Genomic DNA, 26,193 nt, shown 5'->3' with positions numbered 1-26,193 from the left:
GGGCCTGCTGCCGCCGTGCTCGGCGCCGGGTTCCCTGTGTGAGCGGGACTCGGTGCCCCGCGGGGAGGGGGCGGAGGGAATGATGCTCCCCCCGCCCGGGCTGTCGGGGCAGGGCTGTAGAGCGCTCGGGGGGCGGGCTGGGGCGCCGTCTGTTGTCCCTTCAGCTCTGCCCGCGCGCCGGGGAGCAGCCAGTCTGCACTCACCGCTTCCGTCCCCTCCGCAGGCTCCCCGCGCCGAGACAATGGCGACGGCGGCCGTGAGCTCCCAGGGCGGCGCTAAGAAAGAGGAGAAAGGCAAGAATATCCAGGTGGTTCTGAGATGCAGGTAAGCGGGTCCGGTGCGCCCCGGGACCGCTCCTCCTGGGCGATGGGTGCTTCTCTGTTACAGTCACGGGCAAATAGCTAGTGCTGGACGGCATCCAGATGGGCCTGGTGAGGAGGCTGCCAAAGACTCCTGGGGTCAGAACTGTGTAAAGCATTAGAAGGGACGATTTAATGGAGAGGTAGTTATAGCTACGGGGGCATTTTAACTAAAGCCCCTATATTTAAGTAAAAAGAAAAGGAGGACTTGTGGCACCTTAGAGGATAACAAATTTATTTGAGCATAAGCTTTCGTGTAGCTCAGGAAAGCTTATGCGCAAATAAATTTGTTAGTCTCTAAGGTGCCACAAGTCCTCCTTTTCTTTTTGCGAATACAGACTAACAGGGCTGCTACTCTGAAGCTTACCAAATTAAGACAGGTTTCAGAGTAGCAGCTGTGTTAGTCTGTATTCGCAAAAAGAAAAGGAGTACTTGTGGCACCTTAGAGACTAACAAATTTATTTGAGCATAAGCTTTTGTGTAGCTCACGAAAGCTTCTGCTCTAATAAATTTGTTAGTCTCTAAGGTGCCACAAGTATTCCTTTTCTTTTTACCAAATTATGTTTCTCCCTTCAAAGAAAATAAATGCCTGAACTATGTTAAAGTAAGACTAATTGGACAACTTAACATTAGCCTAACAGTTAATTCCCTTACATGACAGCATTATAGTACAGTTTTTTTTTAAACTCTTTTCTTGTAGTTTTCCTCTCTTCTTTGAGAGCCCTCTCCAGGTGGGGTTCAGGAGACAGAAAGTCTTTGTGGATGGGAACCACACCCTGTTTCATTGTCAAGATGTAGATTTTTCTGCCCTTAACCTCTTTCCTGCCAAAGAATGGCCACTTAACTAGGTGATGGCCCATTTGCTAGCCTTTTGTCTCTGGAGAACCAGTTTGTGACTGCTTTCCAGATTTGGAATACGTTTTAGGCCTTGTCTACACTACACGGTTTTGTCAACAAATGTCAGCTTTTGTCAACAAGACAGTGGAGGTGTGCACACTGAAATGCTTCTCCACGCGATGTAACTACCTTGCTATGCCGACATAATAAAACCACCTCAGCAAGAGGTGTAAGGTTTATGTCAGTGTAGTTAGGCCAACGCAATGTCTGTAGACTCTGTGTTCCTTACATTGGTTGTTAGCTGTCAGTTCCCCTGGAGGGGCCACTGGGAGCCAGGTCCAGAAGCCCGGGTGTCTGCTACCAGTGCTCTGGGCTGGGAATGGTGGGTGTCTTGTCAATTTCCCAGCTCTGGAGCTGTGAAATTGACATGGCTGCCTGGCTCCCAGCAAGGAGCAGGCAGGGAGTGCCCAGGAAGTCGGGACAGCTGGACCCCACTCCCTGGGTGTAATTTTTTTTTAACCCATTTACTCTTTTGGCCTTCATGACATCACCTGGCAACAAGTTCCACAGGTTGTGCATTGTGTGAAGAAGTATTTCCTTAGGTTTGTTTTACACCTGCTGCCTATTAATTTCATTGGGTGACCTTGGTTCTTGCATTATGTGAAGAGGTAAATAACACTTCACTTTCTCCACACCATTCATGATTTTATAGATCTCTATTGTCATCTCCCTCGATCATATCTTTTCCAAGCTGAACAGTCATTTTCTTTAACCTCTTCTCATACGGAAGCTGTTCCATACCCTTATTAATTTTTGTTGCCCTTTTCTGTACCTTTTCCAGTTCTAGTATATCTTTTTTGAGATTGGGCCACCAGAAGTGCATGCAGTATTCAAGGTTTGGGCATACCATGGATTTATGTAGTGGCATTGATGTATTTTTTTATTATTATGATTATCATCATCTATCCCTTTCCTAATGGTTCCTAATTTTGTTAGCTTTTTTGACTGCTGCTGCACACTGAGTGGATGTCTTCACAGAACTATCCAAAATGGCTCCAAGATCTCTTTCTTGAGTAGTGTCACTGTGCCTCGGTGGGTCACAGCTAAGAATACCAGATTCAGGACAAAGCGCTAAAAAATAGCGCAGGCTCACCCCAAACTTGTGGTTATTCTACCATTAGCTATACCAAGCCAGTAACAAAAGTTAACTTCTGTCCTAAGTTCTTTCAAAGCTGTGCAACCACTCGGCAGCCTATTAAGCACCATGAAAGCGCTCAGGGCTGTGGCGGAAGAGATGCCTCTCCCCCAGCCCCAGACCTGTTGTGAGAGAGCTTGAGGGGAGTCCTCTCTCCCCGCCATAGCCCCAGGGCAGCCTGTCCAAACCCCTTATCCCCGGCCCCACCTCAGAGCCTGCATCCCCATCCGGATTCCCCACCCTCCCCCGTGGTACCCTAACTCTCTGCCTCAGCCCTGAGCTCCTCATCCCCAGCCCCATTCCAGAGCCTGCACCCCAACCCTCTCCCCTGTCCTTAGCTCCATCCCACAGTGCAAACCCCTCGGTCCCACCGCCTCCACGTGAATTTTGTTATGTGCACCAATATGGAGGTAATGTGAGACAAAATTCATTCTGCACATCTCACTACACTGGTTCACATGAAGTCAAAGATGCAGTCTCCTTAGGCATTCCAGCACTTATTTCCTCACGCGGACACTAGCCTTTATGATGAGTGGTTATTGAAAACCAATTTAATCAAATAAAGGGTCCTTCTGATCTCAAGAGATTAGCCAGGTCAGTATATAACTCAGATCTTATCCAATAATCGCTCTGTTGTCAATAGTCTAGTAACTTTTGGGGGAATTCTGCATGTGCGCAGAATTCATGTCCCCTGCAGATTTCTTTCCTCCCCCCCCCCCCCCTCAGAAAAATGACTTTCTGACAGGGAAGCAAAGGAAAGCTGCAAAAGCAGTCACACACCACTCCCTAGCAGCACGGGTACATAGTTTTAGGCACCCCGGAGCAGCTGATGGGAGAGGTAAATCTCTGTGGGGCTGGGGACACCCCAGCCAATGGCTCCTACCCTGAGCCGGGATCAGCTGCTAGTCCTGGCTGGATTGGAGGCAGGAGAGGTTGGGACTTCCTCTTCCCCTGCAAGGATTGGCTGGGGCTGTGTCAGACCCACCTTCAGAAACCTCCCCCAGCTACAGGAAGCTCAGCATCCTCCCCTGCTTCCTGCCCCCATCACTTCTCAGCTGCGGGGGAGGGGTCATTGTATGGGGAGCATCTGGACCTCGCATACCCAGACATCCTGGCCAAGCCTCACTCCATACACCCAGAACCCCCAAGTGCTCCATACTTGAACCGCAACCCACTGAACCTCAACCAAATGCTTTCAGACCCCCTGCCTCCAGCCCTGCCCCGAGACCACCCCCCACTGAGCTCCTTACACTCAACCCCCCAACCTGATGAGCCCCACCTCTCTGCACCACTCTGAGCCCCCACATCCACTGACCTCCCCAACTAGTTGCAATCAAACCCTCTACCCCACCAAGCCCTACTCCCCCAACACCAGACTCTCCCACTGACCCCTTCAAACCCAGACCCATTTGCTGAGTCCCAACCACCTTCACCTGGAAGCCTCTGCAGAGTCCCATTGCCCCTGCACCTGGAACCCCCCAACAAGCCTCCGTGCATTCAGATCCTCCACACACCTAGACACCCCCCTCACACGCTGAGCTGCCTGCACCCAGATTGTCCCACACAGAACCCTCTCACCCCACACCTGGATGCCGCCACACAGCCCTTTCACATTTGGATCCTGCCTAGTTGAGCCTGCCTGCCCGCCCCACACCTGGGTGGGGAGGCTGCAGGGTGATCTCCCACCTTTGTGCAGCCAGTGGCCTGTGCTCCCCACTGCCAAGCTGAAGCATCTGCATTTATTTATTGACAAATAAAACTTGCAGAATTTTGGAGAATTTTAAAATATTGTGCACATAATTTTTAATTTTTTGGTGCAGGATGCCCTCAGGAATAAATAATTAAAATCTAAAGCTTTATTTATAAAGAAGGGGAGGGTTACAGTCATTGCAAAGTTGGTGTGTCAGGTTTGAAGCAGTGATGGACTAAGTTCCCTCGGAGCTGCTGCGGCGAGAGAGGACTGGGGGAAGTTCTCTCTCCCAACTGCAGCCCCAGGCAGTCTGCACCCCAAACCCCTCATCCCTGGCCCCACCCCAGAGCTCGCACCCTCCAACTCTCGGTTTGCAAAAACTTTTTGAAAGTTATCCAAACAGCACTTTAACGTTAATAGTGAAGATACATGAAAGCGCTGCCGTGGCAGCGCTTCAACATGGCTATGTAGTTGCGGCACCAGCTCTGGGACCCCCCTGAGCAAGGAAGTTGCAGCCTGTAAAGTGGCAGCGTAGATAAGGCCTAAGACGTCCACAGGAAGACTTGCGGTTGGGACAAGTTTCTTCTGTGGCGCAGTATGAGAGTCCATTGCCCTTGATGGGCCATTATCACAAAGCTGTCTGGCTTCACCTGGTGGGTGTTACCCCAGGAACAAACACATCTGGGATATAGATCTATATAGTCAATATTCATTACTTCAGATACAGTGATGATACATGGATATAAACAGGATAAACATACTTAGCAAATCATAATTTTTCCATTGACATCTTACATGATACACTTTGTACAAGATTTATTGCAATTGTATAACAATGGTAGCAACAATGATATATAATGGTCATATGTCAATCAAGTAGTAACAACTAATTTAGACCCCATCATTTTGTATGAATAGCTGGGATTATGTTTTCCAATATGCATTACTTTGCACATCAACACTGAATTTCATCTTCCATTTTGTTGCCAATCACCTAGTTTAGTGAGATCCTTTTGTAACTCTTTGGAGTCAACTTTGGACTTAACTATTTTGAGTAATTTTGTACCATCTGTAAATTTTGCCACCTCACAGTTCACCCCTTTTTCCAGATCACTTATGAATATGTTGAACAGGACAGTATAGATTTTTGGGGGACTTTGCAATTTACCTCTCTCCATTGTGAAAACTGACAGTTTATTCTTACCGTTTTGTTTGCTGTTTTTTAACCAATTACTGATCCATGAGAGATACTTCCCTCTTATCCCATGACTACTTATTTTGCTTAAGAGCCTTTGATGTGGGACCTTATTGATGGCTTTCTGAAAGTCAAAGGACGCTATATCCACTGGATCACCATTGTCTACGTCAGGGGTTCTCAAACTTCATTGCACATGACCCCCTTCTGACAACAAAAATTACTATACAACCCTAAAGCCTGAGCCTGGGAGGGCCAAAGCCCAAGGGCTTCAGCCCCCTGCAGGGAGCCTTTATCTTGAGCTCTGCCATCCAGTAGTGAAGCCCTCAGGCTTCAGCTTCGACCCCAGGCGGCAGGGCTTGGGCATCGGCCCCGGGCCCCAGCAAGTCTAACACCAGCCCTGGCAACCCCATTAAAAAGGAGTTGTGACCCACTTTGGGGTCCCGACCCACAGTTTGAGAATCACTGGTCTACGTGTTTGTTTGACTCCCTCAAATAATTCAAATAGATTGGTGAAGCAAGATTTCCCTTTACAAAAGCAGTGTTGGCTCTTCCTCGACATGTTTTCTTCATCTGTTTGTCTGATAATTCTTTACTACAGTTTCAGCCAATTTACCTGATACTGAAATTAGGCTTATCCAGCCTCTATTTGTCAGGATCGTCTTTGGAGCGTTTTTTAAAAAATTGATGTTACATTAGCTGTCTTCTGGTACAGAGATTGATTTTTAAGTAGCAGTTTACATACCACGGTTAGTAGTCTGCAATTTCATATTTGAATTTTCTCAGAACCCTTGGGTGAATACAATCTGGTCATGGTGACAGATTGCTGCTTAATTTACCAATTTGTTCCAAAAACTCTTCCACTGACAGCTCAATCTGGGATAGTTCCTCAGATTTTTCACCTAAAAAGAATGTCTCAGGTGTGGGAATCTCCCTCATGTCCTCTGCAGTGAAGATTAATGCAAAGAATTCATTTAACTTCTCCACAAAGGCCAGGTCTTCTGTGAGTCCTCCTTTAGCAACTTGAGTGTCCGGTGGCCCCACTGATTGTTTGGTAGGCTTCCCTTTTTTAATAAATAATTTAAAAAATAAAATTGTTAGTTTCTGTGTCCTGCTACTTACTCTTCAAATTCTTTTTTGGCCTTTGTAATTATACGTTTACATGTGATTTGCCAGTTTATGCTCATTTCTGTTTCCAATAGGATTTAATTTCCAATTTTTAAAGGATGTCTTTTTGCTATTGCTTCTGTTTAACCATGGTGGCATTTTCTGATAGTCTTATTGTTTGTTTTTATCAGGGGTATGCATTTAGTTTGATCCTGTATTTATGGTATTTTTAAGTAATGTCCATGCAGCTTGCAGGCATTTCACTCTCGTGACTGTTTCTTTTAATTTCTATTTAACTAGCTTCCTAATTTTTGTGTAGTTCCCCTTTTTGTAGTTAAATGCTTCAGTGGTGGGATTCTTTGGTATTCCCCCCCCAACTCCCACACAAGAATTTTAAATTTTAATTATATTATGATCACTAATATTTAGCAGTTCAGCTATATTCACCTCTTGGATCAGATCCTGTGTGTCACTGCGGACTAAATCAAGAATTGCCTCTCCCCTTGTGGGTTCCAGGACTAGCTACTCCAAGAAGCAGTCATTAATGGTGTCTAGAAACTTTATCTCTGCATCCAGTTCTGAGGTGACATGTGTCCAGTCAATATGAGGATAGTTGAAATCCCTCATTATTACTATGTTTTCAGATTTCAGTCACTGTCAAAATCCTGATCATGTGGTCGGTAGTATGTTCCTGCTCCCATACTCTTATTATTCAAGTATGGGATTTCTTTCTATGTAGATTCTATGTTACAGTTTGATTCATTTGGGTTTTTACTATATTTGACTCTGTTTTCTTTTACATATAGTGCCACGCTTCCACCTCCATGCTTTCCCTAGCCTCTGTTTGTCAGAGGGTGGAGATGGATGGCAGGAGAGAGATCACTTGATCATTACTTGTTAGGTTCACTCCCTATGGGGCACCTGGCATTGGCCACTGTTGGCAGACAGGATACTGGGCTGGGTGGACCTTTGACCTGAACCAGTATGGCCATTCTTGCGTTCTTATGCAGGGATCAGCAACCTGCGGCACACGAGCTGATTTTTAGTGGCATCCTGCTGCCAGTCAGGATCCTGGCTGCCAGCTCGGGGTTCCGTCCATCCAGGCCGCAGCGGGATGAGCGGGGCTGGCAGCCGGGACCGCTCAGCCTACTGCCAGTCTGGGGTTCCATTGGAGGCGGGGGCAAGGGGCTTGTAAATGTAAAATTTATTACTGGCACATGAAACTTTAAATTAATAAAGATTTGGCACATCACTTCTCAAAGGTTGCCGACCCCTGTTCTTGTGTATTCTTATGTTCTTAGTACAGCCTACTCTGTTATTTCTATGTCTTTCGTTCCCTGGTATTACTGTGTCCCATTGATTATTGTTATTCCACCAAGTTTCTGTGATGCCTATTATATCTATATCCTCATTTAATACCAGGCACTCCAGGGTTGCCCATCTTAACATTTAGATTTCTAGAATTTGTGTACGAATGCTTGTAAAAATTCTCAATATTTAGTTGTCTTTCTTTGTGATGACTGAATGGGACCCTTTTGTTTGACTGTTTCTTTTTCAGTTCCCAGTGGCATTTTATCACCTTCTATCCTCTTCTCTTAGGAAATAGAGTATCCCTTTTAATAAATCCTCCACTAAGGGATGTCTTGGTCTGAACCTCTGCACCTCTCTGCTTTCCCCATCCCTCAATTTAAAAATTGCTCTGATCTCTTTATTTTTACATGCCAACAGTCTGGTCCATTTTGGTTTAGATGGAGCTCCTCCTTTCCCAAAAAGTTCTCTAGTTCCTAATCACCTATATCCCTCCTCCCAAACCATTATCTCTTCCATGTGTTGAGACCCTGCAGTTTTGCCTGTCTTAACTGGCCCTGCATATAGAAGTGGAAGCATTTCAGAGAATGTTACCATGGAGGCCATGGACCTCAACCTTTTAACTAGCATCTTAAATTTGGCCACTCGACCTCTCTCCTACCATTTGCTATGTCTCTGGTACCTACATGTATCATTACCACTGGCTCCTCCCCAGCATTGCACATACATCTATCTAGATGTCTTGAGAGGTTTCCAACCTTTGCACCTGACTAGCAATTCACCATGTGGTTTTTCTGGTCTTCACAAACCCAGCTATCTATATTTCTAACAGTTTAATCCTCCATTACTATTGTCGGTCTCTTCTTAATAAATGGGGTTCCCTCTTGTCACTGCAAGAGGATACCATGGCATCTGGAAGGAAGATCCCAACTATGGGATTATTTCCCTTTGCTCCAGCTTGATGTTTGACTTCCCTGAGATGTTCATTCTCTTCAACAGCACAGAGGCTTTCACACCCCGGGTGGGACTGCTCTACTGTGTCCCTGAAAGTCTCATCTATGTACCTCTAGCTCCCTTAGCTCCTCAGTTCAGCCATTCTGGTCTCAAGAGCCCATACTCTGTCTCTGAGGGACATAAGTTTCTTGCTCCAAAGGAATACATATGCCACCTGCCCACAAGACAGCTAATCTTACATGCTGCATTCAGTGCAAAAACTGGATAGCCCCCACTTTGCTGCTGGACTTCTGCCTGCATTATTATTACTCTTGCAGGGGTTTGGTTTTGTTAATTGTTTTGGGGGGGCATTATTGGCCTAAAGTCAGTCTGTCTGTTAGGTGTACATGGCTCTCATGCTCTCTGTCATGCTCCCTCTCAAAACTACCATGTTTGCTGCTGCTGTTCGTTAGCTTCTCTGGTTGCTTAGGAGCTAGTTTTTAAACTCCTGTTCTCCCTGAATTAGCCATGCCCCCTTGTCAAGGGACTAGGGATCCAAGGATAGAACCTCATTAGTAAACTCTCAGCCTAGCTAGCAGGCTGCTTGGCTCAGCACTCAGCCCCCAAAAGAGACCACACTGTAAACTTCAATCAAGCAGGCACACAGCAAGCACGCACACAACGAACAGACAAAAATTCTGTTCTGCCTCCTTCTCACTAAACATCAGTATATAGTTTAGTTGCAAATATGTATCACCTGGGCTCCATAAGTATAGTATCAGGGTTATTCCCACAGTTCTGGACATCCCTATAACAACCTGGAGGGATAGCTCAGTGGTTTGGGCATTGGTCTGCTAAACCCAGGGTTGTGAGTTCAATCTTTGACAGGGCCATTTGGGGATCTGGGGTAAAAATTGGGGGTTGGTCCTGCTTTGAGCAGGGGGTTGGACTAGATGACCTCCTGAGGTCCCTTCCAACCCTGATATTCTATGAAAGAACCTAGTCCCTTGGACTGAACTCCATTCCAGGACTCTATAGTAGCTTCTGTCCTTTGAAGACAGCAACTCATTAAATGACAAATCATATTTCTATCAAGCTTCCCCAAATCCCTTAAACTTCTTCTCTCCACCCTGCCCTTTAGTATCTGGAAAGCTCTTTTGCTTTAAACACACACACACACACACACACACACACACAGTTAAGTGCTTGTGAATAGGTCTTCATAATGGAAATAATGTATCAGCATTAAAATGGTTCTGATGATAACTACTGCTCTATTTTATAAGCATTGTAAATTTACATGGTGCCTTAAAAATTGGGTAAGAGATTCTTTGCCCCAAAGGCCATCAACGTGGGATGAAGTTGAGTCCCTCTTTTCTCAATTGTATGCAAGCAATCAGTCCAATGAGAAACATAGTCCATCCCCCATATTAAACCAACTTTAGTAGAAGTTTAGCTACTGTATAACCATGTTGGACAGCTTCTTCCATTGCCTTTTTAGCTAACCTAATTGTTTCCTGGTCTTCGCTCTCGGTGAAAGGCTATTCACAAGATTAATAAAAATGTGTACTTTAGGGTATAACCTACTAAAGAAGAAATCCTTTCCCTCACAGCTCCATGTCAGAACACTATACATTTGGGCACGTGCTTTGTAGGAGGTTGGGCTTTTTCTTCAAACTCTGGATGATGGCCAGTTGAGAAGTCATAATAACTGACTTGATGTATTGCTAGGGATCCACGGTGGATCACGCTACATTCAAGATTTTCTTATAAAGATGTTTACAATAAGAATTATGCAGTATATTTAACCATTAGTGAAATATAATTTGGCATATTGTTAGATAAACTGACAAGTCTAAATAAAACTGCACTTTTTAGTTCATTAGTTATTGTATGTGTGTCTCCTGTGTTCTAGAGGCAATAATCTTGTTGAAAATGCATGCACAAACAGCAGAATAGCTGCAAACATGCCAAATATCCATCAAATACACTCTTTAGTGGTTTGAAGATAAATGGAGGAAACTTCCCCTAGATTAAGCAAATACATTTTGTGGTTTATACTGCATAAGCACTATGCTGCTTTTGGATTTTTAAACCAAAATACAAGCACCACTTAGCCAAACCTGATTCATATGCTTGCTGATGAGAGAAATGTATTCTTAAATCTTGTCTTTTAGGCCCTTTAATGTGTCGGAGCGCAAAGCAAACGCCCATGCTGTTGTAGATTGTGACCATGCAAGAAAGGAAGTTAGCGTTCGTACTGGAGGAGTAACTGATAAAACAGCAAGGAAGACTTACACGTTTGATATGGTAACTGTTCTTTGAGTCACTGACTTCTAGATGTCTAAATAATCAGTCATGGAATTGAAATATGTGCTAACCTCAACTGGTGAAACACATCAGAGTGTAGCTAAATGTGATCTACTGACTGTGCCTCAACAGGTCTTCGGAGCTCAAGCAAAACAAATTGAGGTGTACCGGAATGTTGTCTGTCCTATTTTGGATGAAGTTATTATGGGATACAACTGTACCGTGTTTGCGTAAGTGCCCCAAACTACTTTCTTAACATGTAACTTCAGTTTCAAGTATTTACTTTTAATCTTCAAATTCTGCCACACAGTTATGGCCAAACTGGTACAGGAAAAACCTTCACAATGGAAGGGGAGAGATCACCTAATGAAGAATATACATGGGAAGAGGTAAATCTGACCTCCTATTAAAACCTCGTTAGCTGAATTGTAATTCAATGCGAGTATATTGTACAAGACTTAGCTGTAGATAATGAAAATGTGGTTGGAATTGGTCTTTTGCAAGTACTCTAAAGCTCTCATTTCAAACTCACCTACTCTAACATTAAGAGTTTACCATTAAACATCTTTTTTAAAATTATAAATATTCTCTTAGATAAACCTGACTTTATTTCAAATCTATCTGCATGTTCTGAAAATTATCCTATGAAAAATGGTCTATTTGTGTCAAACTCTAATCTTTAAAACAAGTTAAGTTGATTTCCCTAAACTTAATTCTCCTCTTTATTCCCACCGTCCCTTTGGTCTTTTCTTGGCACTGGTATTTAATAAACTCATCTGTGCTTTAATTATAGGATCCACTAGCTGGTATAATCCCCCGTACACTGCATCAAATATTTGAAAAACTTTCAGACAATGGTACGGAATTTTCTGTGAAAGTCTCCCTGTTGGAAATCTACAATGAGGAGCTTTTTGATCTTTTGAATCCTTCTCCTGATGTAGGGGAGAGACTGCAAATGTTTGATGACCCACGTAACAAGGTACAAATCTGAATTCTAAAACTTAAGTGGGGCTCTTGGAATGACTAAATAAAATGTGTAACATAAAATCCTGTCTTGACAGAGGGGTGTAATTATCAAAGGATTGGAAGAAATAACTGTGCACAACAAGGATGAAGTGTATCAGATTTTAGAAAGAGGAGCAGCGAAAAGAACAACTGCAGCTACTTACATGAATGCATACTCTAGGTACAAAACTTTCCTCTTATAAGATGTATTTATTTATTTATTTTTAATGTAACAAACCTGGTGTGACTTTTGAAATTACACTGAACCCTGCTTGAGCTTGTGGTCCCCATATTAGTTTAGGCTCTCAAGATTAGGGCTCTACTGTGGCTTTGTAAGTCACGCCTCTATCATCCTGCAAAATGTGGAGAGTACAGCACAACACAGGCACACCTGAAAGCATTCTGCTTTTGGAAGACACAGGCAGGCAAAATGCCTGCGGGGTCATATACCTGGAAGCAGCTCTTACAGCTCTTTTTGAGGGGCTGTTTCTAGACCAGGCCTCCTCACTCACTTATGATGTCCAGTCAACACAAGCATCAGAATGCTACTAGACCTCTGCCAAGATGCACAAGGGGGAAAAGAACATTCCTCGGTATGGTGCCTAGAATAACAACACTTAATAGTAACTCAAGTATTCAGTTTAGCTTTTGAAGCTTTGTGATAAATGCCTGGCTAGGCAAAAGACAAACAAAAAGCCCGATTGCCAGGAGTATGTGAGTGAAAAGTGTTTTGGGGGTATGTTCTAATATGAACTGAAACAAATTCCCTCTGCAACATAGGCCTGGTTGATATAGCTATGTTGGTCAGGGACATGAAAAATCCATATCCCTGACCGACCTTAGCTATTCTGACCTAACTCTCAGTGTAGACATAGCTGTGCGACTGTGATGTAACTACCATCGTTCGGAGAGGTAGAGTTCCTACATAGATTGGGGGAAATCCCTTCCACCAGTGTAGAATATGTCTATGCTGCAGGGTTATTCTCACATTGTAGCTATGCAAATATACTGTTTGTTGTGTAAATTACCTACAGAGATCACATACTTGTGTGCTGTAGTCACTTAGCTGATAGGCCTTTCTTGGAAAGATAGTTTCCTTCTCTCTTGCTACCCTTCTGTCAGCAAGGGAGGATGATATAAGGCACCCTCTCGTTAGCAACTGTAAGTAGCGCTGCTTAGTTAGCCAATGATGGTCTAGGATTTGTTACTAAGCAGTCAGATGGAAAAACCCTATTGGGTGATCCAGTTCATATCCAGTGCAAACACAGGACCCTCTATTTTCCCACTCCAACACTTGAAAATTTGCTATTTGGCTGGGAAATGGGAATGTGATAGAATTTGAGTTTTGCTGCATGCCAGTGCAGAATAAATACATATATGTGTGTAATATATGTGTGTAGCCATACCACTTTGTGTTTCAGAGTAGCAGCCGTGTTAGTTTGTATTCGCAAAAAGAAAAGGAGTACTTGTGGCACCTTAGAGACTAACAAATTTATTAGAGCATAAGCTTTCGTGAGCTACAGCTCACTTCATCGGATCACGAAAGCTTATGCTCTAATAAATTTGTTAGTCTCTAAGGTGCCACAAGTACTCCTCTTCTTTTTGCAAATACAGACTAACACGGCTGCTACTCTGAAACCTGTCAAGCTAAAGTGAGCTATAGCTCACGAAAGCTTATGCTCAAATAAATTTGTTAGTCTTTAAGGTGCCACAAGTACTCCTTTTTTTTTTTTGTCAAGCTAAAAATAAGTCCTAAGCTCTACTAATGTCTTAGATAAAAACATGACTTTTAAATTTTTATTCCTGAATACTGCTTGCTTGTATTTACATAGCTTGGATAATAGGAGAATCTGAAAAGTATTTTTATACTGTACCTGTGTGTACCTAGTGCATTGGTTACAAACACAACAGGGCACATTCGTTTTCTTTTTTTAAAGTTTCCATAAGTTGTGTATAAAAATATTTGTAGAGTTTGTTGCTTTTATTTCTTCATAAATTTTTTTCCTGAAACCTAAACATTAGGCTGAATTTTCTGATACTGCCCCTTCTATGTTTTAGTATGAGTGCTTTTCAGAGGATCTCATTTGTAAAGTGCCTATTTAGAAGCGTGCTTAGTAAAATAAGATGATCTATTAGGAAAGTGCCCATCTATTTTTAAAAAAAAAAAAATCAATGGGCCAAACTTATCCCTGGTACAAGTCCAATGACATCAGTAGCACTTGTGAGCTGTAGCTCACGAAAGCTTATGCTCTAATAAATTTGTTAGTCTCTAAGGTGCCACAAGTACTCCTCTTCTTTTTGCAAATACAGACTAACACGGCTGCTACTCTGAAACCTGTCAAGCTAAAGTGAGCTATAGCTCACGAAAGCTTATGCTCAAATAAATTTGTTAGTCTTTAAGGTGCCACAAGTACTCCTTTTTTTTTTTTTGTCAAGCTAAAAATAAGTCCTAAGCTCTACTAATGTCTTAGATAAAAACATGACTTTTAAATTTTTATTCCTGAATACTGCTTGCTTGTATTTACATAGCTTGGATAATAGGAGAATCTGAAAAGTATTTTTATACTGTACCTGTGTGTACCTAGTGCATTGGTTACAAACACAACAGGGCACATTCGTTTTCTTTTTTTAAAGTTTCCATAAGTTGTGTATAAAAATATTTGTAGAGTTTGTTGCTTTTATTTCTTCATAAATTTTTTTCCTGAAACCTAAACATTAGGCTGAATTTTCTGATACTGCCCCTTCTATGTTTTAGTATGAGTGCTTTTCAGAGGATCTCATTTGTAAAGTGCCTATTTAGAAGCGTGCTTAGTAAAATAAGATGATCTATTAGGAAAGTGCCCATCTATTTTTAAAAAAAAAAATCAATGGGCCAAACTTATCCCTGGTACAAGTCCAATGACATCAGTAGCACTTGTGAGCTGTAGCTCACGAAAGCTTATGCTCTAATAAATTTGTTAGTCTCTAAGGTGCCACTAGTACTCCTTTTCTTTTCACTTTATCAGTGATTGTCTTGCAAAAAGAACAACAGTTGGTTTTATTGGGATGTCTGTTTTAAACTGACTGACTTATTTTGCAGTCGTTCACACTCTGTGTTTTCAGTCACCATACACATGAAAGAAACTACAATAGATGGAGAAGAGCTTGTTAAAATTGGGAAACTAAACTTGGTAAGTATCTGCATTAAACTCCAGAGTTCTATGAAGGTGACAATCCTAGAATAACAAACTAGAAGAAGAAAATGTTTTGCCTCGTTGTCTCATTGAACAGCTGACATTAATTCACAGGAGAGGCGCTTAGGCTATGTCTACGCTGCATTTTTGTTGTTAATACTTTTGTCAGTCAGAGGTGGGGGGGAAGCGCGAAACAACCCCTGACCGACAAAAGTTTTAATGACAAAAAGCGCCAATGTGGATAGTGCTTTCAGTGGGAGATGGTCTACTGCCCCTTGTTGAGAGTGGCTTTATTTTGCTGGTAGGATAGCTCTCTCCTGCCTGCAAAGAGCAGCTACACTGCATACCTTATAGCAGCATTGCTGTAGTAGCACAGCTGTTCTATTGCAAGGTATGCAGTCTAGACATCGCCTTAAATGCTTTTGAAAATCCTACTAGGTGTGTCTGTACCTTCTTAAAAATCTGGCCCTATATTGTTAGACCATTCATTTTTGTGTCCTGCATAAATAAGTAGTGGGTGTGACTGAGTAGTATACGTCTGTATGTAGCGATACCAAATTCAGTTTGTTTCGTGAATGCTATTTTGACTGTAAATATCTGTGCCTTCATCTTGGACTGGTATTCCAGGATGTGTCAGGAGAAATACTTGCACCCAGCAGAGGACTAACAATAGAGAGCAATCTGGAGTCATTAATCTAGATGGTCTTCTATTCAAATGGAAGCACTATAGAATAACTCTGCTGTCTGTAGCCTAGGGGAACCAGCTTTACCAGATTGGATTGCATGGGCCTGTAATCAAGCAACAGATTGAGGTGTTTCAGAGTAGCAGCCCTGTTAGTCTGTATTCGCAAAAAGAAAAGGAGGACTTGTGGCACCTTAGAGACTACCAAATTTATTAGAGCATAAGCTTTCGTGAGCTACAGCTCACTTCATCGGATGAAGTGAGCTGTAGCTCACGAAAGCTTATGCTCTAATAAATTTGTTAGTCTCTAAGATTGAGGTGTATTTCACAGAATTAAAAAAACAGGTTACGTGATGAAATTTATAGGCAAAATTTATAATATACATTTACGATACAAACGAGGACTTTTTTGTTTTGGGGTTTTTTTTAATACAATGCACAATTAACCTGTAAAACTTACTGCTGTGGGATATTGTGGTTGCCAAAAGTGTAACTCGGTTTATGAATTATCCAGTTCTTTTTTGGAGGATGGGTCCAACAAGGGCTATTAGCTAAGATGGTCAGGGGCACAACCCCATACTTGGGGTGATCCTGAACCTGTGATTATCAGAAGCCAGGAGTGGAAAATGGGGTGGATCACTCCATAAATTCCCTATTCATAACTGCCACCCTAAAGGCCTGATACAGGCCACTGTTGGAGAAAGATGGACCCTTGATCTGACCCAGTATGCAGTTCTTATGTTTTTATGAAGCCATTGAGCAGAATATACAATAAACACTCCTAAGTCTTAGGAAAGCTAGGTTGTATGCATGGTGGCATATTACTATTTTGCAAAAAAGAAAAGGAGTACTTGTGGCACCTTAGAGACTAAGAAATTTATTTGAGCATAAGCTTTCGTGAACTATAGCTCACTTCATTGGATGCACTCCTTTTCTTTTTTGCGAGTACAGACTAACACGGCTGCTATTCTGAAACCTGTTAATATTTTGGTAATCATTCTTTATCTTCAACTTTATAAGATAGGAGTTGTCTGCCTTTTGCACTCTCATGGCAGTAAGTTACAGATTTCATTTTTTTCTCCTTTCAGGTTGATCTTGCAGGAAGTGAAAACATTGGTCGTTCTGGAGCAGTTGACAAAAGAGCTCGTGAAGCTGGAAATATCAATCAGTCTCTGCTTACTCTGGGGAGAGTTATTACTGCTCTTGTAGAAAGAGCCCCACATATTCCATACAGGGAATCTAAACTCACTAGAATCCTGCAGGATTCTCTTGGAGGACGTACAAAAACATCTATAATTGCCACAGTTTCTCCTGCATCTGTAAATCTTGAGGTAAAGACTGGCAAGCTGATCCATCCGACATTGTCGTTAGTGGGACACTTATTCCAGCAGTCTGTAAATTATACAAAAGTTCAAATGAAGTACTAAAATCTTAAACCTTCATCTTGAGGTCATGTGTCTGTCTTTGTACTTTTATACAGGAAACTTTGAGCACTCTAGAATATGCACATAGAGCAAAGAATATCATGAATAAGCCTGAAGTTAACCAGAAGCTGACAAAAAGAGCTCTCATTAAGGTAATTGTCTAGTATGCTTTCACAAATTGAAGGCTAGTTAAATTTATTTCTGTCAGGTCAGCCAAATTGCCGAGAATTAGCATGGTTATCATTTCATCCTGTCCTGTAGGCACCATTTTAGTGATGAGTGGGGTGTTCAGTCTTAAGGATTTAATCTCCCTACTGATTCAGCTTTTGCCCCTTTTGCTGAAATTGCCAATCAGAGTACTGGTTACAGCTTTTGTTGTGGACGCCTGTTCACAAGGAGGTTTAGACAGCTGACTATCAGATGGTAGCAACTAAAATCTGGCAAAATATTAACACAATAGGTGCCTCAACTTGGACACAAGCATCCCAGTGTCTCATATGGTAGATAAGTCAGTAAGGTTTGACAAATAACACAGCATGTCAGATAAAACTGACCCTTAGTAAGGGAACTTTTATAGGTGATTATTTTAAGATATTAGACACTGCCTAATTAAATTTTACTGTTGAGCACTGTCGCTTTACACCTAATCAAATGTATTTAATGAGAGGTTCTGCAATGCTGTAACTGCTTTCAAGATGTGAAACTAAAAGTACTAACACTTAAAACATTATTTTACCTTTCTTATAAAATTTTTCTTAAGGGCATGTGTAACATCTTACAGCGTTACAGCCACCTGCTAACTCGAAATCAAAGTAGAGATGTAATTTATCAAACTGGAATCTTCAGTCTTTTACAGATCATTTTTGTTACAGGAATATACAGAGGAGATTGAACGCCTGAAACGAGATCTTGCTGTTGCACGAGAGAAAAATGGAATCTACATTTCTGCTGAAAACTATGAGTGAGTCCTTGACTATTGCAAAACCCGGTGTGTCAAGCATGGCAACCACATCCTCAAATGTAACATAATTTATAGGAGCATTTGTACCTGTAAGAACTGCGGCTAGTACAAAGTCAGTCTCTCTAAACCAGTAGTCTCCCAAACTTTTCAGGGTTGTGACCCCACTCCCGCTTACCCCTGTCTGTGCCCATCGGGGCCAGGAGCAAGGGCTGGGGGGGGGGGGGCTGGGAGCACAGCTGGGGCTGGGGCCAGGAGCAGAGCAGAGCCACAGCTGGGCCACAGTGGAGACTAGCAGCCGGGCCCATGGCTGGATGTGGCTCTGCTCCCAGCCTCAGCTTCAGGAATGGAGCTGCGGCTGAGGGCAGATGTGGAGATGGGGGTGGGGCCAGGAGCCAGGATGCAGGTGGGGCTGGGTGGTGCTCCCTCCTCACCCCTCCTGGAGGCTGGCCCAGGCCCTCAAACGTTTTTCTGCGCCAACCTAGTGGGGGCATGCCTTACAGTTTGGGGACTTCGCTCTAAACTCTTATCTGCCTCAGAATACCTGTGAGTGCGTTGGTCAATAAATAATGCATCTGAAGGAAGAAACACAAGGTTCTTCATGTACACTATACTGTCTAAATCAAACTGCCATCAATCTTTGTTGCATTTGAATGAATAATACTTATTATGGATGTATTAGCAGGAGTGTTGTAAGCAAGACATGAGAAGTAATTCTTCCACACTACTCCACACTGATTTAGGTCTCAGCTGGAGTATTGTGTCCAGTTCTGCGTGCCACATTTGAGGAAAGATGTGGATAAATTGGAGGAAGTCCAGAGAAGAACAAAAATGATTAAAGGTCTAGAAAAATATGACCTATCAGGAAAGATTGAAAAAATTGGGTTTGTTTAGTCTGGAGAAGAGAAGACTCAGAGGGGACAAAACAGTTTTCAAGTACATAAAAGGTTGATACAAGGAGGAGGGTGAAAAATTATTCTCCTTAACATTTAAGGAGAGGACAAGAAGCAATGGGCTTAAACTGCAGCAAGGGCAGTTTAGGTCGGACATTAGGAAAAACTTTCTATCAGGGTGGTTAAGCACTGGAATAAATCCCCTAGCAACATTGTGTAATCTCTATTATTGGAGATTTTTAAAAGCAGATTAGACAAACAGCTGTCATGGATGGTCTTAATACTTAGCCCTGCCATGAGTGCAGGGGACTGGACTAGATGCCCTTTCGAGGTCCCTTCCAATGGTATATGGAAACTAGGATAAAAATACCATTAAGATAACCATGCAGCATGAGAAGCATTAGGTAACTATTAAACCAATCATGTTACACTTATTGTTTTAGAGCTCTTAATGGAAAAGTGACAGTTCAAGAGGAACAAATTGCAGAGTATATTGATAAAATTAGTGCCATGGAGGAAGAAGTGAAAAGAGTAAGTGAAGTCTTTTAACAATACTCATCTGCAAACAAGAAGTTGGGGGGGACAACTAGATCAAAGGGAGGAGCTTGATGTTGTGATATTTTTAGAAACTCCAAACCTATCACTGTGAGTTTACATCTTGTAAATCTAAATTTTTCTGATGATGATTGTAGTTCTTGCATAACTGAATATGTTCAATCAGAAAAGAACAAAGGTAGAGCTGTCTGAAACTCAGGATTTCTTGTTTGCAAGAAATTGAGATCAACTTGGTTTCCAATTTGGACTTAAACCAGTTTTTTTCCATAATTTTGACAAACCAAAAATCCTGGGGGGAAAATTATTTCAAAAGCAAATGCATGGTGTTTCTGAAACAGGATAGCCTAGCAGCTGCTGAATGAAACTGACATTCTTGTCAGTTTTGCCATTGCCAAGGAGCTCCCAGGGCTGCCCTGGAGCACATATCCTGGCAGCCTATCCCAGGACCTCCAGGCTCCTGACTGAATGTTTTGGAGCCTGGAAGTTCTGAGAACCCCAGTCAAGTCAGATTTCTTATGGCTCCCTGGTGTGTAGCTGGGATCTTATATTCTGGAAGCCTGGCAAGGTGGGGTTGCCCTATAGTTGTGGTCCCTTGAAGCCCAGGTAAGTTGGAAGGGAACCAGACAAGTTTCCTAAAGAAAACCTGCCTGGCCAACAGGGTTCTGATGGAGCACTGTCTGAGATTCAACAAAAGTTCATCTAACCAGTCTCAATTTTGCAATACACTTTGGTTCCAGCAAACTGGCATTTTGTGACCAGCTCTAAACAAAGGCTGTTTGTATACCAGTGGTACTTTAGGGAGCTTAGTCAATATGCTTAGTCAGTTTGTGAAGCTGAAGCTAAACTTCAAACCTCCTAATCAAAAATAATAATTATTTGGAAGGGAAACCCAATGCCTAACTCCCTAATAAGTGTGGCTTTTCACTTTGGTAACTTATAACAGCGTAATGCAATATTACACTTGGTTCTTAAGCTTGCCTTAGCTTAAAATTGCTCTGATGGACTTTCAACAAAAAATCGGACTCTTAAAATGTTCTTTTCTGGATGGATTAGCGATTACTTTTCAGCGTTTGTGTGAGAAAAGGTGACTTTTCATTGCACATGTACATTAGGCTAAATCTGAGAATAAGAAACCTTATTTTCCAAGATTTGGAACTACAAAGCTATCAAATGTTGATGTTACAAGTCTTGCCTTTAGCTAAATTAAGTAATATTAATTGAATCTTTTTCCTCCAGGTATTTGGTTAGGCTGATTTTAATGGGAGAACCTTGAGTGGATGTAATTATTATAATGCAGAACTTTTCCTTGTGATTAATCATATTTTCTTGCTTTGGAGAAAAGTGTCATTGGTACTTGTTTTGAGACATACTCAAGTTTAGTGTAAAAGGTCTCAAATATCAAACATACTGCTTAACTGAGACTGCATTTGTAATTGACCAGTAATCTGATAATTTGGCATAAGTCACATTGTTGGGGAAGAAGATATTCTTCCTAATGAATATATGATTTGGAAGTATGACTAAATTGCTTTTCAGATTTCTGAAAAGCAGTATCTCCTCATTAACTTCTTTATTTCAATTGCACTTTAGGTCACTGAGCTGTTCATGGCTAATAAAAATGAACTTGAACAATGCAAAACGGATCTGCAGATCAGGGCAAGAGAACTGGAAGACACTCGGAAAAACTTGCAAGAAACCAAGATTCATCTTGAGGAGGAGGAATATGTGGCTTCAGCTTTGGAGAACACTGAAGAAAAGCTGCATGGCGCTGCTAGCAAGGTTATTGCATTTCTGATAACTAATTGCATATGTAACTTCCCATACTCTCTAAGCAATTCTATCGATAATGTGCTTAATTTTTAAGGGAATGATTTGTGAAAACTGTACTGGTACAGTATCTTGCAAGCTGATCTTAAAACTGAAGACTGGAACAGACTTATGAACTGACCCACTCCACAGTGATGGGGAGGGGACATCACTTGAGATGGCAAGTTTGTTTGTGACAGTTTGATGGTTGACTATTCACTAACCAGTATGCTGCCTTCCTCAACATCATCCTGCCCTAAAAGCTCTGAGCTCCAGTGTCATCCAGTCTGCATCACCCCAGAGTGCAGTGAACCAGCAAATGCTTATTTTATATGGCAACTCGAGAGATGACCTCCAGCCCTAAATGGGATAAACTCTCCCATAAAACTATGGGGGAGAAGTAGGGTGCAAACACTTACTTCATAGAGGAGGTCTGCAGTAAAGTCCTATAACCTGTTGTACTAACTGAGTGAACTGCTCGCCAAACAGTGTTACATGCCACTGTTACGCTTTGGGGCATATTGATAACTTTATGCTTAGTACTGCTCTTAATTCTTACTTACAAGTCACTTACAGCAGTGACTTGCTGTAGAAAACTTTGCTTTTTCTTCAAAGTGATAATTCCTGTATCTATATTTACCCAGCATAACTCTTCTTTACCAATATTCCTGTTGAGTTCTTTCTTGTAACAAATGGAGATGGTTTATTTGCATTGGCTACTCCTGTGGGAATTCTGCGCCACTGCACATGCACAGAATTTGTCCCACGCAAATTTCTTTGCTTCCCTGCAGAAAAATGACTTTCTGACGGGGAAGCAAAGGGAACTCACAAGAGTCGTCATGCAACCCTCCCAGCAGTATGTTTCGGGTGCCCAGGGCAGCTGGCAAAGAGGTAAATGACTGTGGGACAGGGGGTGGGACTGGGGAAGACCCGGCTGGTGGCTCCTACCCTGCGCCAGACTCAGCTGCTAGTCCTGACATCCGGAGATGAGTCAAACCCACCCCCAGATTTCTCCCCCAGCTTCAGGAAGCTCTGCAAACTCGCCTGTTCTGCTTTCTGCACCCATCGCACCTCAGCTTCAGGGGGAGGGATCCCTGTACATGGAGCTGCTCCCCCATCAGCCCAGCCCCCATGCATCCAGACGCCCACATACTCGGAACCTCCTGCTGAGCCTCACCCCCCCACACACACACACACCCTCAGAAACTCCACCCCCCGATGAGCCCCACTCCACCTGCATTTGGATCCCCACCCCACCAAGCCCCAACCAGCTGCACCTGTATCCCCACTGAGCCCCACTCCCACAGCATCTACACCCCACCCTGATGATCCCCAACCACCTTCACTTGGACCCCCTGCTGAGTCTCATTACCGTTACACCCAGAACCCCCCAACAAGCCCCTGTGCATCCAGATCCCTCAATGGTTGCCCGCATCCAGATTGCCACACACAGAGCCCTCTCAACCCACACCTGGATCCCGCCACACTATGCCCCTCCACACTTGGATCCTGCCTTGCTGAGCCTGCCCGCCCACACTTGCTGTACCTAGCACAGAGAGGCAGGGCGCTGGGGTGTTTCTGGGGCAGGTCTGGTCCTTGCTCTGTGTCAGGATTGGGTGCAGCCTCACCACTGAGTTCATGTCCAGGAGGGGGAAGCTGCATAGTGATCTCCCACCTCTGTGCAGCCAGTGGCCTGTGCTCCCCGATGCCATGGTGGAGCCTCCATATTTATTTAACTAATATTATTTGCAGAATTTTAAAATATTGTGCACAGAACTTTTGGGGTTTTTTGGTGCCGAATTTTTACGTTTTTGGCACAGAATGCCCTTAGGAGTAATTGGCAGGCAAAATACATTGTCAAATTCTATATTATTCACTACAAAAGTAGTGGGAAACCACCTAAATGACAGAGTCCTACACCTATTTACACTTCAGAGAGGTGATGCCACCATGCTCCTTCACTTCCTATTGTCCTATTTTGGGGACATTGGTTGCTGGGATGTTAACGCCTTGGTGTGTCTCTTCTCAAAGTTGGTAAGAGTAAACAACGTCTTGTGTGCAATTTTCTGAATGCCTGAGCACTTGATCGTAATTTATATAAGGATTAAGAAATTAAATGTAGTGATATACTAAGCATGTTGATGTAAACTCTTGGCTTCCCTTCTCTAGGGATGCAACTCCTGCTTTAAACAATATGTTTAAGTTTTCATCATCTAAGTAAACAAAGACTATAGTACACCCTTCGATTATGTTTTGAGGCTGAAGGTGGTTCATCTGAAGATTGACAATGTAACTTTTTTTTTTTTTTAGTTGCTCAGTACGGTTGAAGAAACAACAAAAGATGTGTCTGGTCTCCATGCAAAACTAGATCGTAAAAAAGTAGTTGATCAACACAATGCAGAAGTCCAGCAGAGATTTGCAGGACAAATGAATGTTCTGTTTAGCAAAATACAAGATTCTGTTAATGAGAACAGTTTGAAACAGCAACAAATGATAGAATCTTACACTAATTTAGTTGGTAAGTGTAACAAATTTATATCAGTCTATCTTCTGACTGCTAACATGAACTCTATGCAGCAGAAATACCAAAGATTTTCCTAAAATTGATATGGCATGACATAAGGACCAAGCTTTACCTAAAATACTAGAGCTGAATTTTGTCACACCAATGGTAGTCCAAGTTGAGCAAGCATATCCATATAGTAAAGGTTATGTCCAAATGTCCACTTCAGTTTGCTGTGTTGTGGGCAACACTTGTGATTGATGAGAGGCACTGTTTCTGGCCAGAGCAAACTGTTCTTATCCTACGTTTCAGAATAGCAGCCGTGTTTAGTCTGTATTCGCAAAAAGAAAAGGAGTACTTGTGGCACCTTAGAGACTAACAAATTTATTTGAGCATAAGCTTTTGTGAGCTACAGCTCACTTCATCGGATGCATGCAGTGGAAAATACAGTGGGGAGATTTTATATACACAGAGAACATGAAACAATGGATGTTACCATACACACTGTAATGAGAGTGATCAGGTAGGGTGAGCTCTTACCAGCAGGAGAGGAAAAAAAACCTTTTGTAGTGAAAATCAAGGTGGGCCATTTCCAGCAGTTGACAAGAACGTGTGAGGAACAGTAGTGGGGGGAATAAACACGGGGAAATAGTTTTACTTTGTGTAATGACATATCGACTCCCAGTCTTTATTCAAGCCTAATGTAATGGTGTCCAGTTTGCAAATTAATTCCAATTCAGCAGTCTCTCGTTGGAGTCTGTTTTTGAAGTTTTTTTGTTGAAGAATTGCCACTTTTAGGTCTGTAATCAAGTGACCGGAGAGATTGAAGTTTTCTCCAACTTGTTTTTGAATGTTATAATTCTTGACGTCTGATTTGTGTCCATTTATTCTTTTACGTAGAGACTGTCCAGTTTGGCCAATGTACATGGCAGAGGGGCATTGCTGGCACATATCACGTTGGTAGATGTGCAGGTGAACGAGCCTCTGATAGTGTGGCTGATGTGATTAGGCCCTATGATGGTGTCCCCTGAATAGATATGTGGACATAGTTGGCAACGAGCTTTATTGCAAGGATAGGTTCCTGTGTTAGTGTGTTTGTTGTTTCAGAGTAGCAGCCGTGTTAGTCTGTATCCGCAAAAAGAAAAGGATTACTTGTGGCACCTTAGAGACTAACAAATTTATTATGCGACCCCCAAGCATGCACAAATAAATTTGTTAGTCTCTAAGGTACCAAAAGTACTCCTTTTCTTTTTGTTTTTGTTGTGTGGTGTGTGGTTGCTGGTGAGTATTTGCTTCAGGTTGGGGGCTGTCTGTAAGCAAGGACTGGCCTGTCTCCCAAGATCTGTGAGATTATTGGGTCATCCTAGTACCACATTATTAGCGTATCCTAACATGAACCCTTATTCTCTTATGGTGTAGGACTCTTGGGGAAACTCTTTACAAAGTTTGTAATGTTCTGTTTACCTTTGTAGGTGACCTTCTGTCTGCCAGCTCTTCAACCACTAATATTATTGCATCAGCCGTATCTTCATCTTTTGCCTCTGTTGTGGAAATGCTGTCTGCTGAAACTTCTTGGGTTTCTGAAAAAATACTAGAACAGGAGACTCTATCAGTAAAAAATAAAGCTGAGTTGAAGAGATTGATGGTTAGTTAATTTAGATGCTCTTGAGTTATTTTGGGAATATGGATCTTTCTTACTCTTAAAGGGCCTCCATGAACTTGGTCTAGTCAATTTAATAAAAATAACTTTCAATTCAGTAGCTGTCTCAGAGCCCTCAATTGCATGGTTATTGAATCTATAGGGCTTGAAGTAAGATAATGGGGGCAGTCACACCTGGGTCATTGTTGCAGGCTTTTTAGAAGTAGGTTGGTATTGTCTTATACTCTGTTCACATGTTCAAGACCATCTTCCCAAACAGAAGGTCTGGAAACTTTTTTTTTTCCCTAATTGTTGAGATTCTGGAGCACAATTCTACAGCAAGGGAGATTCTGGAGCAAATTTTGCAATTGCAGAACACATAGGGCCCTGAATATATTCAAATGAGTCTGAATAATCTCTTGCAGTCTTGAATTGAGGAGCTGTCTGGTATTTAATTTTTTTTTTTCCCCACCATCCTTTCTAGGAAGAGCATAAATCTGGAATGGAAAGAGCATTAAGTAGTCTGGTACCTGTGGTAGAATTTGTATTGGGAGTAAATGGCCAGTTTCAGAATAACATCAAGACCTGCTCAGCTGTGGCAGAAAAGGTAAATGCATGAAT

The 26,193-nt window shown here is 42.4% G+C and overlaps 1 protein-coding gene across 5 annotated transcripts in view; it reads left to right on the top strand.

Annotated features, from left to right (window-relative positions):
* The window catches only part of KIF11 (kinesin family member 11), a 74,452-nt gene that overhangs the window by 22,494 nt on the left and 25,765 nt on the right, over nucleotides 1-26,193 (top strand). For 3 of the 5 annotated variants that reach the window (XR_006282947.1, XM_043519581.1, XM_043519580.1), the window contains exons 2-17: nucleotides 224-324; nucleotides 10,802-10,934; nucleotides 11,067-11,164; nucleotides 11,245-11,323; nucleotides 11,728-11,913; nucleotides 11,996-12,120; nucleotides 15,019-15,109; nucleotides 16,883-17,125; nucleotides 17,275-17,370; nucleotides 18,091-18,179; nucleotides 19,513-19,600; nucleotides 21,215-21,403; nucleotides 23,741-23,948; nucleotides 24,834-24,905; nucleotides 25,406-25,578; nucleotides 26,057-26,179. Coding sequence is in view for 4 of the 5 variants with exons in the window: in XM_043519581.1 (XP_043375516.1) it covers nucleotides 242-324; nucleotides 10,802-10,934; nucleotides 11,067-11,164; nucleotides 11,245-11,323; nucleotides 11,728-11,913; nucleotides 11,996-12,120; nucleotides 15,019-15,109; nucleotides 16,883-17,125; nucleotides 17,275-17,370; nucleotides 18,091-18,179; nucleotides 19,513-19,600; nucleotides 21,215-21,403; nucleotides 23,741-23,948; nucleotides 24,834-24,905; nucleotides 25,406-25,578; nucleotides 26,057-26,179 (2,076 nt within the window). In the remaining variant the exon portion in view is untranslated. Of the gene's footprint in view, nucleotides 1-223; nucleotides 325-10,801; nucleotides 10,935-11,066; nucleotides 11,165-11,244; nucleotides 11,324-11,727; nucleotides 11,914-11,995; nucleotides 12,121-15,018; nucleotides 15,110-16,882; nucleotides 17,126-17,274; nucleotides 17,371-18,090; nucleotides 18,180-19,512; nucleotides 19,601-21,214; nucleotides 21,404-23,740; nucleotides 23,949-24,833; nucleotides 24,906-25,405; nucleotides 25,579-26,056; nucleotides 26,180-26,193 lie in introns of those variants that run through there. The other 2 variants (XM_038411545.2, XM_043519582.1) reach the window with 2 other exon arrangements.

Source organism: Dermochelys coriacea, chromosome 7 (assembly GCF_009764565.3).
Source record: "Dermochelys coriacea isolate rDerCor1 chromosome 7, rDerCor1.pri.v4, whole genome shotgun sequence".
NCBI classification, from domain to species: Eukaryota; Metazoa; Chordata; order Testudines; family Dermochelyidae; genus Dermochelys; species Dermochelys coriacea.
The sequence above is the reverse complement of the archived record's forward strand: the minus strand, read 5'-3'. Positions and strand labels throughout refer to the sequence as shown.